General features: G+C 39.9%; 1 protein-coding gene across 1 annotated transcript in view; it reads right to left on the minus strand.

Annotated features, from left to right (window-relative positions):
- Positions 1-16,664, minus strand: part of LOC115472920 (vitellogenin-1-like) — a 124,528-nt gene that overhangs the window by 26,152 nt on the left and 81,712 nt on the right. The window contains exons 24-26 of the mRNA XM_030207443.1: positions 14,793-14,935; positions 14,573-14,711; positions 11,146-11,281 (exon numbers count right to left, since the gene is read on the minus strand). Coding sequence (XP_030063303.1) covers positions 11,146-11,281; positions 14,573-14,711; positions 14,793-14,935 — 418 coding nt within the window. The remainder of the gene's footprint in view (positions 1-11,145; positions 11,282-14,572; positions 14,712-14,792; positions 14,936-16,664) is intronic.

Here is a 16,664-nt window from a genome sequence, read left to right on the forward strand (position 1 = left end):
GCACTTTGGGAGGCTAAGTTCCATAGGTTTCTATGGAACTTTGGGAGGCTAAGTGCTTTGAAAATGAGCCTGATAGTGTCATGATATTAGTGCTAAGGCAGCTTGACTCCAGACTACTGCTAGGAACCAGAAGGCGCCTTGTTGAATCTGGGACCCTGATAGGGCAGGAACATCTGGGGATCATTTCTGCTGATTTGAGTGGTTCATCTGTGAAAATATTAAATTAAATATATTTAATTCTTGAAAAATAATCATTAATGTTTTCTATCCTGTACTGCACACTTGTCAGGAGTCAATACAGGACAGACTACTTAGATCCACAAGCAGCAAAAGTGCAAGAGAAATGCAGATTATGAGGAAAACGTCTCTTTGTATCACTGAGTTTTATTGAGAAAGACTATGTCTAGATTTCTGGTTTGATTATGGCTTTGAGCTAGATGCTTGCAAGCTCAACGCATCTATCTGTAAGTACCACTTTGAAAAAAAAAGTGGGAATTAAATCTGTGTCTTTTTGTTCACTGTCTACTGCACTGACCACTAGGCTACTCCATCCACTTGCTTGCTGCTTTCTTAGGAATGGCCATAATATCTGGAGCTGTCATAGAGCCTGGTATCTACTGTCACTGTCAAATCTTTGAGAGGTGGGAACGGGTCAGTGACAACTGGAGGATTACAAAGGGTCATGGCTTCATCCCTCCAGTGGTCAGCTGGTTAATTATGGCACCTTTTTGTGACTTAGTTGTTATTGTTATTCCCTACTTAATCTCTGCACAATACTAACTGTATCCGATATCCTGGAACGACAATGTTAACAAAACTATGTAAGCCACATTGAGCCTGCAAATAGGTGGGAAAATATGGGATACAAATGCAATAAATAAAAATAAAATAAATAAATAAATATTGAAACAGGTCTAGATAAAATTGTACTTCCTTTCTACCCTGGTCATTTTTTCTGTTCCATTATCACAGAAAAATGTCCAGATTTAAAGCCTGCCAAAGTCCCACTGTGGAGTAAAAGTTCCAATTCTGAATTTTGAAAATTGCAACTTAGATGTTTTGGTAAGGAAAATGTCCATCTGCCACTTTGTGCTGCTTTTCTCTTTTAAAAATGAGTGCCTTAGTGACTAACAAATCATTACCAAATTCTGACTGATTCAAAAAATGGAGTCATGTACATATGATGAAATGGATGAGATTACAGGTTTCAAGAACTGACTATGGAGCTCATTTTCATATGAGAAAAACGTCCAAGAAGTGTCAAAGCACACCATTTGGATGAATTCCTTCTCAAAACGTCCAAATCAGTATTTTTATAACCTATTTTGCAAATGTCTATCTATATTCAACTCATACATACAGCAAGTAAATCTCTCTCAGGTATAAATATTATTTTAAAGGAGGAAAAGACTTCAGATGCTCAGCGTTCACTTGTAAGAATAATTTACTTGATGTGAATGCCTAGCTGCTTGGTATCCACATGTGAAGATGAATTTTTTTTGTGGGAATATCTAGTGAGCTTCCTCATAAGTAAAAAAACCTCCATAAATCTTTTTCTTAACCCTTATCAGTTTTTAGGGATTTCAGTAACAAAGAAGATAGTTATCCTCTGGCAAAATGACAAAAAAGGCATTTATCTTCACTGTGGCTTAATCGACTGGGAACATCAACTAAAGGCACATTTCCCCACCCATAACCACACCCCGTTTGAACTGCATGCATTAGAATTTAGGCACAGCTCATTACAGAATATATTTAGTGAGTTGTGCACATAAATTGTAATTATTGCCAATTAGAGCTCATTATTGTTTGTTAAATACTGCTAAAAATGCTGAGTAGCTTGTTAAGCCAATTAAGTTATGCATAAAGTTATAAAATACGCTTGGATTTCAGCACAGATCTCTAGGCGCACTACATAGAATCCTGGGGTTTGTGGTTTTGAAAAGGGCCATATTTCCTATTTGGATTTTGGACGTTTAGCTCAAAACATCCAAAGTCTGACTTAGACGTCATATCAAAAATGCCCCACCACAGGTCTGCCAAGGTGTACGGCAAATGATAGGTCTGCCAAGGTGTACGGCAAATGATTTATGTATTTTTGGTAAAATGTAAATGACAGGTTTGTTGGGATAATCATCTTTCAAGAAATCAAATTTCTTTTTAGTAATGTAATGCTAAATCCAAAATGAGTGAATTTCTTTCTTTATCCAATTTTTGATAAAAGTGATGTCCTTCGGTAGTCTGTCAAGCACCCTCATATAATCTGTTCATAATGACCACATCACTGCCATTATCAGCTGGTTTAATAACTATCCCCCCTATTTACTAAGCCACACTACTGGCTGCTGTGCACTAATGGCATGGAGGAGTGGCCTAGTGGTTAGAGCACCAGTCTTGCAATCCGGAGGTGGCCAGTTCAAATCCCACTGCTGCTACTTGTGATCTTGGGCAAGTCACTTAACCCTCCATTGCCTCAGGTACAAACTTAGATTGTGAGCCCTCCTGGGACAGAGAAATATCCAGTGTACCTGAATGTAACTCACCTTGAGCTACTACTGAAAAAGGTGTGAGCAAATCTAAATAACTAAATGCCAACACAGCCCATTCACTTTCAAAGGGCTGTGTTGGCATTGCCATGTGGCAGCCACTAAAGTGGCTCAATAAACAGAGAGGTATATTAACATCATTTTAAAGAGAGTCAATGTCTTTCTTCTCTTCCTTCCTTAAATTTGAAAAAAATAAACCTGTCTTATTGCCTCCTTTTAATTTCTCTATAATCTTCTAGGACCAGACTCCTATAAAACACAATTAGGGGATTGGAATTACCTGGAGTATTCCATTTGCTATCTCATTTAATAATTGAGAAGCCAATTGATTGGCAGTCTGTTTTAAAAAAATAATCAATGATTTTCAATTTCCAGGTGAAACAAAATAATTGAACTCTCATATTAAGAGACCCTTTTATTAAAGCTTAGTGTACTTTAATGGAATTAGCACATACAATACTAAAATGGGCTTCTTACCATTTAACGCGCACTACGCTTTAGTAAAAGGGCCCCCAAATGTGTTATAATGTGGGGAAGGTGTAAATGAATGGCCCTTACTCAATACTGGAGTGAAGGAGTAGCCTAATGTTTAGTGTGATGGCCTGAGATTGGGAGAACTAGGTTCAGTTCCCACTGCAGCTCCTTGTGATTCTAGACAAGTCACTTAACTCTCAAGTATAGCAGGTACAACATAAGCACCTGTACATAATGTACTAGATTCTATATATCACACCTAAAAATTCAGCATCAAAATGAAATTCACTTAGGCACATTTTATAAAGTATGCTTTAATTTAGGCATACTTTATAGAATAAATCTAAATTTCCATGCGGTTTATAGAATACACCGAGCACCGGTCTACATGACTAAATTTAGTCATAGTCAATTATGCAAAGTAAAACCAGGTGCAAATCCTGACACCTAAATTAAGCGTGGAGTGGTTGTATTCTATAGCCCACGACCCGCCCATTCCATGCCCATAACCACATCCATTTTTCAACTATGTGACTTATCTTTACGTGCACACCTTACAGAATATGCTTAGCAAGTAGTGCAAATAAATTCTAATTAATACCAATTAGTACTAATTGGTTGTTAACATTCAATTATCATCAGCTTGTTAACTAATTAAGTTATGCACATTGTTATGGAATATGCTTTGATTTCCATGCGGAAATCTCAGCGCAATATAAAGAATCCTAGGGAATATGTAAGCCGCCTTTGATTGTAACCACAAAAAGGTGATATATCAAATCCTATCTCCTTTCCCTACTGATCTTTCACTATCATTCAATCTCCTGTCTGATAAGTTAAAAATGAAGAGAAACTTGCCATTGAGGCTAAAACTCACAGTAACAACTTTTTCAGGTACATCAGAAGCAGAAAGCCTGTGAGAGAATCCATGGGACTGTTAGATCATGAAGGAACAAAAGGGACACTCAGGGAGGACAAGGCCATAGTGGAGAAACTGAATGAATTCTTTGCTTCTGTCTATATGGAAGAAGATGTAAGAGATCTACCTGTACTGCAAATGGTTTTCAAGGGTGATGATGCAGAGGAAATAAAAGAAATCTCTGTGAACCTGGAAGATGTAGTGAGCCAAATTGAGAAATTAAAGAGTAGTAAATCACCTGGACCGGGTTGCATACATCCAAGGGTACTCAAAGAACTCAAGCATCAAACTGTTAATCTGCTGTTAGTAATATGTAAACTGTTGTTAAAATTGTCTGTAGTACCTGAAGATTGGAGGGTGGCCAATGTGACACCGATTTTTAAAAAGGGTTCTAGGGGTGATCCGAGAAATTATAGACTGATAAGCCTGACATTTGTGCGGGCAAAATAGTGGAAACCATTATAAAGAATAAAATTATAGAACCCGTAGACAAACATGATTTAATGGGACAGAGTCAGCATGGGTTCAGCCGAGGTAAGTCTTGCCTCACCATTTTGTTTCATTTCTTTGAAGGCATGAATAAACATGTGGATAAAGGTGAGACAGTTGATGTAGTGTATCTAGATTTTCAGAAAGCTTTTGAAAAAGTTCCTCATGACAGACTCCTGAGAAAATTAAAGAGTCATGGGATTGGAAGCAAGGTTCTGGTGTGGATTAGGAATTGGTTATTGGACGGAAAACAAAGGGTAGGGTTAAATGGTCAATTCTCTCAATGGAGGAGTGTGAACAGTGGAGTGCTGCAGGGATCTGTACTGTGACCGGTACTATTTAACATATTTCTAAATGATATGGAAATCGGAACGATGAGTGAGGTGATCAAATTTGCAGATGATACAAAACTATTCAAGTTTGTTAAAACACGTGCAGACTGTGAAATATTGCAGGAAGGCCTTAGGAAATTGGAAGACTGGGCGTCCGAATGGGAGATGAAATTTAATGTGGACAAATGTAAGGTGATGCACATTGGAAAGAATAATCCAAATCACAGTTACCTGATGCTTGGGTCCACCTTGGGGGTCAGCGGTCAGGAAAAAGATCTTGTTGTTGTAGATAATACGCTGAAATCTTCTGCTCAGTGTGCTGCGGCGGCCAAAAAAGCAAACAGGATGTTAGGATTTATTAGGAAAGGGATGGTGAATAAGACCGGAAAAACTATAATGCCTTTGTATCACTCCACGGTGCATCCGCACTGTGAGTATTGCATTCAGTTCTGGTCGCCGTATCTCAAAAAAATATAGCGGAATTAGAAAAGGTTCAAAGAAGAGCAACTAAAATAATAAAGGGGATGGAATGCCTCTCGTATGAGGAAAGGTTAAAGAGGTTAGGGTTCTTCAGCTTGGACAAGAGATGGCTGAGGTGAGATATGATTGAGGTCTACAAAATCCTGAGTGGTGTAGAACAAGTAGAAGTAAACTGATTTTTTACTCATTCCAAAAGTACAAAGACTAGGGGATACTCGAGGAAGTTACATGGAAATACTTTTAATACAAATAGGAGGAAATATTTTTTCACTCAATGAATAGTTAAGCTCTGGAACTCTTTGCCAGAGAAGGTGGTAACAGTGGTTAGCTTACAAGGTTTGAACAAATTCCTGGAGGAAAAGTCCATAGTCTGCTATTGAGACAGACATGGGAAGCAACTGCTTGCCCTGGGATTTGTGGTATGGAGTGTTGCCACGATTTGGGTTTCTGCCAGGTACTTGTGACCTGGCTTGGTCGCTGTTTGGAAAACAGGATACTGGGCTAGATGGACCATTGGTCTGACCCAGTATGGCTACTCTTATCTTCTATCTACTGTTTTTCTTTTGCTAGTGGGAGATATCTGTTGTAATAACTGTCAATGATTTTGTTTTGAAATGTTCTGTGGTAATTTTATAAAAGACCACGTAGTTTGAAAGTGTAAGTAAAAGTATTTATTTTGAAGCTATTTTATAAAGATAGCATAGGCACCTATGAGTCTAAAACCTGCAAAAATCATGAGTAAATGTATTCATATAAACTTACATCTGCTTGAGATTCAGTGTAACTTTACACACAACAAATTTGCTGTCTATGAACATGTTTTATTACATATTGTGTTGGCATTGTAAGTAGTATACTATCATACTTTGTATTATTATTTGAATATATTTACTGCTCTAATTGTCTATTGCTTATATTTGATTTATTCTTACTCAAAAAAAGAAAGACCTACCTTTTACCTGCTGTGGTAAAAGGAAGCCTTGGCTGCATCAAAAGCACACGTCAACTCTGGCGCATGCCCGCTTTTGCTGCAGCTTGGGAAAAGGGGCCCTAAATCAGTTGGTAAATCAATTATTCAAACCATCAGAAGCATTGACAGTAAATGAAGTAGTTCAATAGGCAGATGATTTAGCAGCTTTCTTTGAAAACAAAATTGATAAAGTACAATCTTTTTTGAGCCTACAAAGAATGAATGTACTAGCATTTGAAAGCACTAATATAGATGAGTAAGGTATAGCAGCAGATAGAAGTTGGTTACTATTTTCTATCTCTTCCTTTGCATTGTTAGAATCATGTATTAGAAAATATTCTTCCTCCAATTGTTTATTGGATAATTGCCCAGCTTATCTGATGGAATTTGCTTCTAATGAGTTTTAGACCTATCTTAGCAAAGATCTAATAAGTGCTTATTCTACTGGGTCATTCCAAAATGATGGGGGCAAAATTATTTTAACCCCCATTCCAAAAAGATCCTGTGTTAAAATGGGATGTTATAACTGACTATCGTCCAGTAACTTCTATACCATTGTTGGCCAAAATAATGGAAGGAATTGTGGCAAAACAACTGACAAATTTTCTGGAAGATCATGAACATGGAAGTCAATCAGGGTTTAGAGGGGGACTTAATATGGAGACAGTACTAACTACTCTAATATCTGAAGCAAGAAAAGAAAATAGTGTAGAAAGACGAGTGCTTATAATACAATTTGATATGCCATGTGCATTCGATCTTGTGGGTCATGTAATATTATTAGATCTACCAGCCCACATTGGTCTAGGAGGAGTGGTCCTTAAGTGGTTTGAGGGTTTTTGTTAAACCATTCTTACCAAGTTAAGATGAACAGAATGTCATCATCTTGGATACCAACCTGTGGAGTTTCACAGGGCTCGCCGATATCACCCATATTGTTTAATGTTTTGATGTTGCAGCTATGGCTAAAGCTTTCCAAAATGGGATTTCATACTTTCGTCTACGCAGATGATATCACAGTTTTCATTCTGTTTAATGAAGCTGTACAAGAAATCCATTCAGTTATTAACTCTGGTCTAGATCTACTTTAGCTGTGGGCTAAGAATTTTAAATCGAAACTAAATAGAGATAAGACCAAATTTTTGATATTAGGTAGTCCTTATAAACCAATCATCTCTAATAATTTGACAGTTAATGGAATTACGTTCACTTTAGAACCTCATCTTAAGACATTGGGTATTATCTTGGATATCTATCTCACATTTGAGATGCAGATGCATGCAATTTCAGCTCAAGTGTTCTGTTTATTATAGAAATTGTGAAGGATTAGGTCTAAATTTGACCAATATTCCTTTCGATTTATAGTTTCGTCAATGGTACTTACCCATGTGGATTATTGCGAATTCAGTTTGTACTGGAGGTAGGGATTCAATATTTAAAACACTTCAGATGCTGCAAAATACAGCCGTGTGTTTGATTTACAAGTCTTCCAGATTTGAAAGAATCACCCCATTATTTCTAAAACTTCAGTTAAGGCATGTGTTATATTTAAAACATGTTCTTTATCTTGCTTAATTCTTCATAGGGGTACAAATTATAGGGGTACAAATTATAGGGGTACAAATTATATCGTAGTGATAGGGTGAATCGGATTGGTGGAGGGGTAGCATTGTATATTAACGAGAGCCTTGAATCAAATAGATTGAAAATTCTGCAGGAAACAAAACACTCCTTGGAATCACTGTGGATTGAAATTCCATGTGCAAAGGGGAAAAGGATAGTGATAGGAGTGTACTACCGTCCGCCTGGCCAGGACGAACAGACGGATGCGGAAATGTTAAAGGAAATCAGGGACGCAAACAAACTGGGCAACACAATAATAATGGGGGATTTCAATTACCCGCATATAGACTGGGTTAATGTAACATCTGTACACGCAAGGGACATAAGATTTCTTGATGAAATCAAGGACAGCTTCATGGAACAGCTAGTTCAGGAGCCGACAAGAGAAGGAAAAATACTAGACTTAGTCCTTAGTGGTGCTCATGATCTAGTGCAGGGGGTAACGATACGAGGGCCGCTTGATAACAGTGATCATAATATGATCGGTTTTGATATTGGCATTGAAGGAAGTGAAACTAGGAAATCAAGTACGCTAGCGTTTAACTATAGAAAAGGTGATTACGACAAAATGAGAAAAATGGTGAAAAAAAGACTGAAAGGAGCAGCTCGCAGAGTAAAAAACTTGCATCAGGCGTGGATGCTGTTTAAAAACACCATCCTGGAGGTTCAGGACAAATATATTCCACGTATTAGAAAAAAGGGAAAAAAGACTAAACGTCAGCCGGCGTGGCTAAACAGTAAGATAAAGGAAATCATTAGAGCCAAAAAACAATCCTTCAGAAAGTGGAGAAGAGAACCAACTGAAAGTAACAGGATAGATCATAAGGAATGCCAAGCCAAATGCAAAGCGGAGATAAGGAGGGCAAAAAAGGACTTTGAGAAGAAATTAGCGTTGGAAGCAAAAATACATAGTAAAAATTTTTTTAGATACATTAAAAGCAGGAAACCGGCCAAAGAGTCGGTTGGGCCGCTGGACGAAAATGGTGTTAAAGGGGCGATCAAGGAGGACAAAGCCGTAGCGGAGAAATTAAATGAATTCTTTGCTTCGGTCTTCACCGAGGAGGATTTGGGGGGGACACCGGTGCCGGAAAGAATATTTGAAGCGGGGGAGTCGGAGAAACTAAACAAATTCTCTGTAACCTTGGAGGATGTAATGGGTCAGTTCAGCAAGCTGAAGAGTAGTAAATCACCGGGACCTGATGGTATTCATCCCAGAGTATTAATAGAACTAAAAAATGAACTTGCGGAGCTACTGTTAGAAATATGCAATCTGTCCCTAAAATCGAGGGTAGTACCGGAAGACTGGAGGGTAGCCAATGTTACTCCGATTTTTAAGAAGGGTTCCAGAGGAGATCCGGGAAATTATAGACCGGTGAGTCTGACGTCGGTGCCGGGCAAGATGGTGGAGGCTATTATTAAGAATAAAATTGCAGAGCATATACAAAAACATGGACTGATGAGACAAAGTCAGCACGGATTTAGTGAAGGGAAGTCTTGCCTCACCAATCTAATGCATTTTTTTGAGGGGGTAAGCAAACATGTGGACAATGGGGAGCCAGTTGATATTGTATATCTGGATTTTCAGAAGGCGTTTGACAAAGTGCCGCACGAAAGACTCCTGAAGAAATTGCAGAGTCATGGAATCGGAGGTAGGGTATTATTATGGATTAAGAACTGGTTGAAAGATAGGAAGCAGAGAGTAGGATTGCGTGGCCAGTATTCTCAGTGGAGGAGGGTAGTTAGTGGGGTCCCGCAGGGGTCTGTGCTGGGTCCGTTGCTTTTTAATGTATTTATAAATGACCTAGAGATGGGAATAACTAGTGAGGTAATTAAATTCGCCGATGACACAAAATTATTCAGGGTCGTCAAGTCGCAGGAGGAATGTGAACGATTACAGGAGGACCTTGCGAGACTGGGAGAATGGGCGTGCAAGTGGCAGATGAAGTTCAATGTTGACAAGTGCAAAGTGATGCATGTGGGTAAGAGGAACCCGAATTATAGCTACGTCTTGCAAGGTTCCGCGTTAGGAGTTACGGATCAAGAAAGGGATCTGGGTGTCGTCGTCGATGATACGCTGAAACCTTCTGCTCAGTGTGCTGCTGCGGCTAGGAAAGCGAATAGAATGTTGGGTGTTATTAAGAAGGGTATGGAGTCCAGGTGTGCGGATGTTATAATGCCGTTGTATCGCTCCATGGTGCGACCGCACCTGGAGTATTGTGTTCAGTACTGGTCTCCGTATCTCAAAAAAGATATAGTAGAATTGGAAAAGGTACAGCGAAGGGCGACGAAAATGATAGTGGGGATGGGACGACTTTCCTATGAAGAGAGGCTGAGAAGGCTAGGGCTTTTCAGCTTGGAGAAGAGACGGCTGAGGGGAGATATGATAGAAGTGTATAAAATAATGAGTGGAATGGATCGGGTGGATGTGAAGCGACTGTTCACGCTATCCAAAAATACTAGGACTAGAGGGCATGAGTTGAAGCTACAGTGTGGTAAATTTAAAACGAATCGGAGAAAATTTTTCTTCACCCAACGTGTAATTAGACTCTGGAATTCGTTGCCGGAGAACGTGGTACGGGCGGTTAGCTTGACGGAGTTTAAAAAGGGGTTAGATAGATTCCTAAAGGACAAGTCCATAGACCGCTATTAAATGGACTTGGAAAAATTCCGCATTTTTAGGTATAACTTGTCTGGAATGTTTTTACGTTTGGGGAGCGTGCCAGGTGCCCTTGACCTGGATTGGCCACTGTTGGTGACAGGATGCTGGGCTAGATGGACCTTTGGTCTTTCCCAGTATGGCACTACTTATGTACTTATGTACTTATGTAGGTTAGCCTCAACCTAGATGGCTAATCTTACTGGTTTACCAATCAGGAATTGTGATGATGCAAGCAGAGCCTATCTGATTCTATGTTATTCACATTCAAAGAAATTAAAGTACAAAGTGATGTTCTCAGGTCATTTTTCATATCAATCAACTTTTTGGTGAAACTCTTTGCCAGCAGTTATTAGGCAGTCATCTACTTACAAACAATTTAGAAAAACGCTTAAAACTTATCTTTTTGGAAAATTCATTAATTTTAGTTGCCAGTATTTTACTTGATGTATTTTCCTAGGAATGCCTTGTTTGTAAACTGCACAGATCTCTTTGGGGTAAGTGCGGGATAGAAGTGCCAATTGTAATTGTAATTATCTGAGCAGGATCCATTCCTATCCAGAACAGTACTGTAGAATATCATTCCCTATATTTTTGCAGTACTGCAGTGGTAACCATCTGATGCTTTTCATGGACTATTACACATGTACATTTACCTTGGCCTGCCTTAGCAATTGTCATAGCTATTTCTTGAAGGTTGTTCCAGCTAGGATGTTGTTGAACATTATGCGATGAATATTGTCCCAGTGGTAAAGAAAATGGAAGCAGGATTGCTTGTTTGTAAAGAGTTACCTGTAGAAAATGGAAAATTAAATATATTATAAACTATTTTACCTCAAACACAAATAGGGCTAACCCAGTATATTAGTGGCAGTGCTTTACAATGCTTTGTTGATGACTTGGGCTCATCTATCAGACCAGGACTCTGCTCCTGAGGCCATGGAGGTTTTGTGGGGAAGGACATCCCAGTGAGTAAATTATCGTGGCACTTACTTGACAGATTTTGGGCCTATAGTATCAGGCTTTGAGGCCTACTACCCCTCCCCCACAAAAAATCATTTGTCTACTCAATAAAAGGCCCAATATTCAAAGCAGTTTAACTGGGCAGGAGAGGACAGCATTGTCCATGCAGCACAGGGGTGGTCCAGGGATGGAGTCTGGGTGAATCCAGGAGTTATTTGGGCACCACCAATATTCAGTACTAGTGACCACATAGTAGTCCTAATTTTGCTCAGTATGGCACTGAATATTAGCCATATCCACATAGATTCCAGGTGTCTTTGCTCACTTGGATAGTCAATGCTGGTGCCTGGACATGGTCTAATTTGGCATTGGGTTTACTGCTGCTTTGTAAAAGGGGCCCTTAACTAGCCAACATAAGAACATAAGAGTAGCCATACTGGGTCAGACCAGTGGTCCATCTAGCCCAGTATCCTGATCATTGGATGCTAACAGTTGATTATTGGTGTTAATTGGCAATATTGGAATTTCCACGCACATCTTTATAGTTGCAATTCTATAAAGATGTGCGCCAAAATTTTCCCGTGCAGATCTGAAAAGGGGCATGGCCACTGGGGGGCAATGGTAGGCCAGGGGTGTTTCTAGGATTTGCGTGCAGTGTTATAGAATTTGGGGAATCCACGCCTAATTTAGGTGCAGGGATTTGCACCAGGGTTCAGTTGGTGTAAATCCTCACACCCAAAACTGGACATGGAACCCAGTGCTAAGCGCTATTATGTAAACAGCACCCAGCCTGGAGTGCTGTTTATAGAATAATGCTTAGTGTGTATTTTTTCTTGGACCCCAAATTTGAGTGCCATTTAGAGAATTGAATTTAAATTGTCTGGCATGCACACATTATCTTCCTTTCAAAACTGTTTCCTGCACATAACTCTTACTATATGTGTCTAGAGGTAGATTCAGTAAATGGCACCCAAAGTTAGGTGCCAGGATGATGTGCGCTATGTACGAATTCTGTGAAGGCAGTCCCACGCAGAACTGTCTTTATAGAATACTAGCTTCAGTCATTTTCATGCCTAACTTTAGGTGTGATCACTTAGACCTGCCAAGGCCATCAGAACAGATAATAAATACCTTAGCTTCTGTTAGAGGCTAAAAACCTTTCTTTTCCCAAAGACCACTTTATAACAAACCATTATGACGTCTGCCTCTCCGCCAATCTTTCCGATTAGGGGGTCCTTTTACCAAGCTGTGGGAAAAAAGGCCCTGAGCTAGCAGCGGGGGCTGTTTTCCCTGCGCTTCAGGGCCCTTTTTACCACAGCGGGTAAAAAGACCCCAGACACACATGTCCATGTGGTAAGAGAATTCTTACCGCATGGCCATGCGGTGGGGAGTCCTTACCACTACCCATTGAGGTGGTGATAAGGGCTCTTGCGCTAACCTGAAAGTTTCATTTTTCCTTCAGAAATGGTGCATGCTTGGGGCGGGACTACCTCCGGTGGCTGCGTTGGGTTGGCAGTAGTTCTGAAAGAGTAAGCGGTTCGGCTTACTGCTGCTCTATAAAAGTGCCCCTAAGTTCTTTTGACTCATGTATACACTTCAACAGTTTTGTTGCCTTGTCACACTCATAATGTAAACCACACTGAACCCTGAAAAGGGGATTTTAGCAGTATACAAGAACTGATTTGATTTGATAAATGCCCACACCTAATTACTCAAAGTAATTGTGAAAATATTCTACAACTTTGAGCCTAAATCCTGGGAACACCCATGATGTGCCCGTGCCTCTGCCTTGATTACACTTCTTTTGGAGTTGCACATGAGAGAAGTTAGATGCTTAGTTTACAGAATAGGGGTGTGAATCAGTTATGCATGCAACTACTAATTCGTGCCAATTAGTGTTTGTTAATGTCAATTGTTGGCACTTATCTCCAATTACATTTATTTATTTATTTTGGTGCATTTTTACCCCACATTTTCCCACAAGAGCAGGCACAATGTGACTTACATTAATTCAAGAGGATACAATACAATACATAGATGGCACAGATACAGAATGAGACAGGAGGGGAAGGATCATGGGTTAGCACGGGTTGAATGCCAGGGGCGAAGCAACCGGCGAATAACCTGTACAGTCAACAAGAGAAAGAGGTTAAACATTGGAGTTGCCAGTGGACTAAGCCTTGTTGAATAAGAATGTTTTTAAGGACTTCTTGAACAGTTGGTGGTCGACTAGCTCTTTTAGTTGGCTAATTATATTATGTGTGTAGCTGACCTTATCCTATAACTTAGGCCCCAGTTATAGAATCTGGGGGCTAGTTCAATCATATGTGTGCTTATACTTCATGCAAGCCTTTTAAAATCCCTCAGAAGAGAAAATGCTACTGAGAGAGCTATACTTTCCTTTGTTTTTGAGCAAGACCTGAATGCCGTTAAGACTTTATTTTAAATATTCAAATGTATTTTTTGGTAGGAAGAAAATGTGGATTTATCCAGATGTTACCAAGTCAACCCAAGAAAGGAGAAAATTGTTTTTGACTTGGGATAGGAAACATTGAATCTAGGTGGGACGTTTCTCCTTGCATACCCTTGTAAATGCTTGGTCCGATATGGGGAGACTAAATATGTATTTTACTCCCCTGAGCAATTAAAGGCTTTTGTTGAGTTAAAAAAGATACTTTGAAAATGTTGGAAATTAAAGTTTAGGAAAGGAGGTAATCATGCAAAGCCTTTACTTTATGTTATATGCATAGCCTAATTTTGTATTACTATACTAATCTCCTATATTTAAGGTGATGCTCCCTGATTGATTGTGGTCTAAGAAAGTTTAAATTTTTTTTTGCCTCTATGATATTATTGTTTTGTTTCTTACTGTGTTTCTAAATAACAAGAGTTTGTCTTGTGAAAAATGTGTAAATTTATAAAAAATAAAAAAATAAAAGCCCTCTGAAGTGAAAAGCTTTGAATAAATCTTTAAGGGCCAAGTTTTCCCCATAGACAGAGCCTTCAAGAAGCTCCTGAACACATGCAACTCTAAATGTATACAAAATATTGCCGAGCTCATTCTAGTTCAAAAATCATACAGTTAGACAATCATTTGTCTACAGTTTCACAGGAACATACCGTTGGTACTTTAACAATTGCATCTATTGTTTCTGAAGATGTAGCAGCTGCCCTTACAACAAGTTGATGAGATGGATTTTCCTTGTATGTTTCAGAAAATCCCCAAAAGAAACCTATTCCAGGGGCAGATGCCATAGCCCTAAGGGGAAAGGAAACAGAAGATCAGCTGAACTGTACTCTAAGCATAGTAATGCCGTGATCATGCAAGTCGTGTTATTACCAGCGAGCTAAAGCCCTCATTGAGGATGGAGTCTTTTTCCAGACCATCTTGAGCTGAACAGCTGGATTCCCTGCAATATGGCCCGTGGAAGCCTTCGCTTCAATTTTGTAGTCCTGACATTCCTGACCCCATCTGAACTTTGCCTGCAAACAGAAGGAAAACAGTATTGAGTTTTGAAATTAAGGGGTCTGTGTGGTAAATGTTAGCATGCACATGGAATAGCATGTTCTGTACTATCCCCCAGATTCTATATAGCGTGCATAGAGATCCACGCCAAAATCCAGGTGTATTCTATAACAATGTGCGTAACTTCACTGGCTAAAACACAGCATCATACAACAATCTCTAAGAACTGTTAAATGTAAGCCACATTGAACCGAAACTCGTTTTTGGATAATTGTGGGATACAAGCGTGAATCAATAAATAAATAAATAAATGAAAATTAACACGCTTATGAGCATTGATAACAGCACTTAACAAGCAATAATGAGCACTAATTGGCAATAATTAGAGTTTACGCGCACAACTCACTAAGTGCATTCTGTAACGCAGTGCGACTAACTTCTAATGCGCACAGGGAAAAAGGAGCATGGTTATGGGCGGGGAAATGGACATTTTGTGGGTGTTCTGAAATTTATGTGGTTATATAATATGGCCCAGTGCATGTAAATCTACGCTCCGGGTAGTTACACCAGATTTTCATTGGTGTAAATGGAGGCACATAGTTTTAGGTGCTGGGATATCAACTAAGTGTATTCTATATACCACGCCTAAATCTAAATACACTTAGTTGGCAATCCACCTTATAATCGAAAGAGAAAAACGCCTAGATTTCGACCCAAATCGGGAGATAGACGTTTATCTCACAAAAACGAATAAATCGGTATAATCGAAAGGCGATTTTGGACATTTTCAACTGCACTCCGTCGCGGATGCGGACAAAGTTGATGGGAGCGTGTCAGAGGTGTGGCGAAGGTGGAACTGGGGTGTGGTTATCGGCCGAGGAGAGATGTACGCGTTAGGGCGATAATCGAAAAAATAAAGGCGTTTTTAGCGAAAATTTAAGACACTTTTGTTGGACCCTTTTTTCACACGAACAGGTCCCAAAAAAGTGCTCTAAATGACCAGATGACCATCGGAGGGAATCGGGGATGACCTCCCCTGACTCCCCCTGTGGTCACTAACCCCCTCCCACCACAAAAAAAATGATGTTTCACAACTTTTTATTTTCACCATCAAATGTCATACCCACCTCCCTGGCAGCAGTATGCAGGTCCCTGGAGCAGTTGTTAGGGGGTGCAGTGGACTTCAGGCAGGTGGACCCAGGCCCATCCCCCCCTACCTGTTACAATTGTGCTGCTTAATGCTTATTAGTAGTCCAACCCCCCCAAACCCACTGTACCCACATGTAGGTGCCCCCCTTCACCCCTTAGGGCTATAATAATGGTGTAGACTTGTGGGCAGTGGGTTTTGAGGGGGATTTGGGGGGCTCAACACACAAGGGAAGGATGCTATGCACCTGGGAGCTCTTTTACCTTTTTTTTTGTTTTTCTAAAAGTGCCCCCTAGGGTGCCCGGTTGGTGTCCTGGCATGTGAGGGGGACCAGTGCACTACGAATCCTGGCCCCTCCCACGAACAAATACCTTGGATTTATTCATTTTTGAGCTGGGCGCTTTCATTTTCCATTATCGCTGAAAAACAAAAATGCCCAGCTCACAAATTGTCGAATAAAACATGGACATCTATTTTTTGCAAAAATACGGTTCGGTCCGCCCCTTCACGGACCCGTTCTCGGAGATAAACGCCCATGGAGATAGACGTTTTCGTTCGATTATGCCCCTCAATGTGGTCTGCATGGATTTTTTAAGCAT

This window comes from Microcaecilia unicolor, chromosome 6, assembly GCF_901765095.1.
Source record: "Microcaecilia unicolor chromosome 6, aMicUni1.1, whole genome shotgun sequence".
NCBI lineage: Eukaryota > Metazoa > Chordata > Amphibia > Gymnophiona > Siphonopidae > Microcaecilia > Microcaecilia unicolor.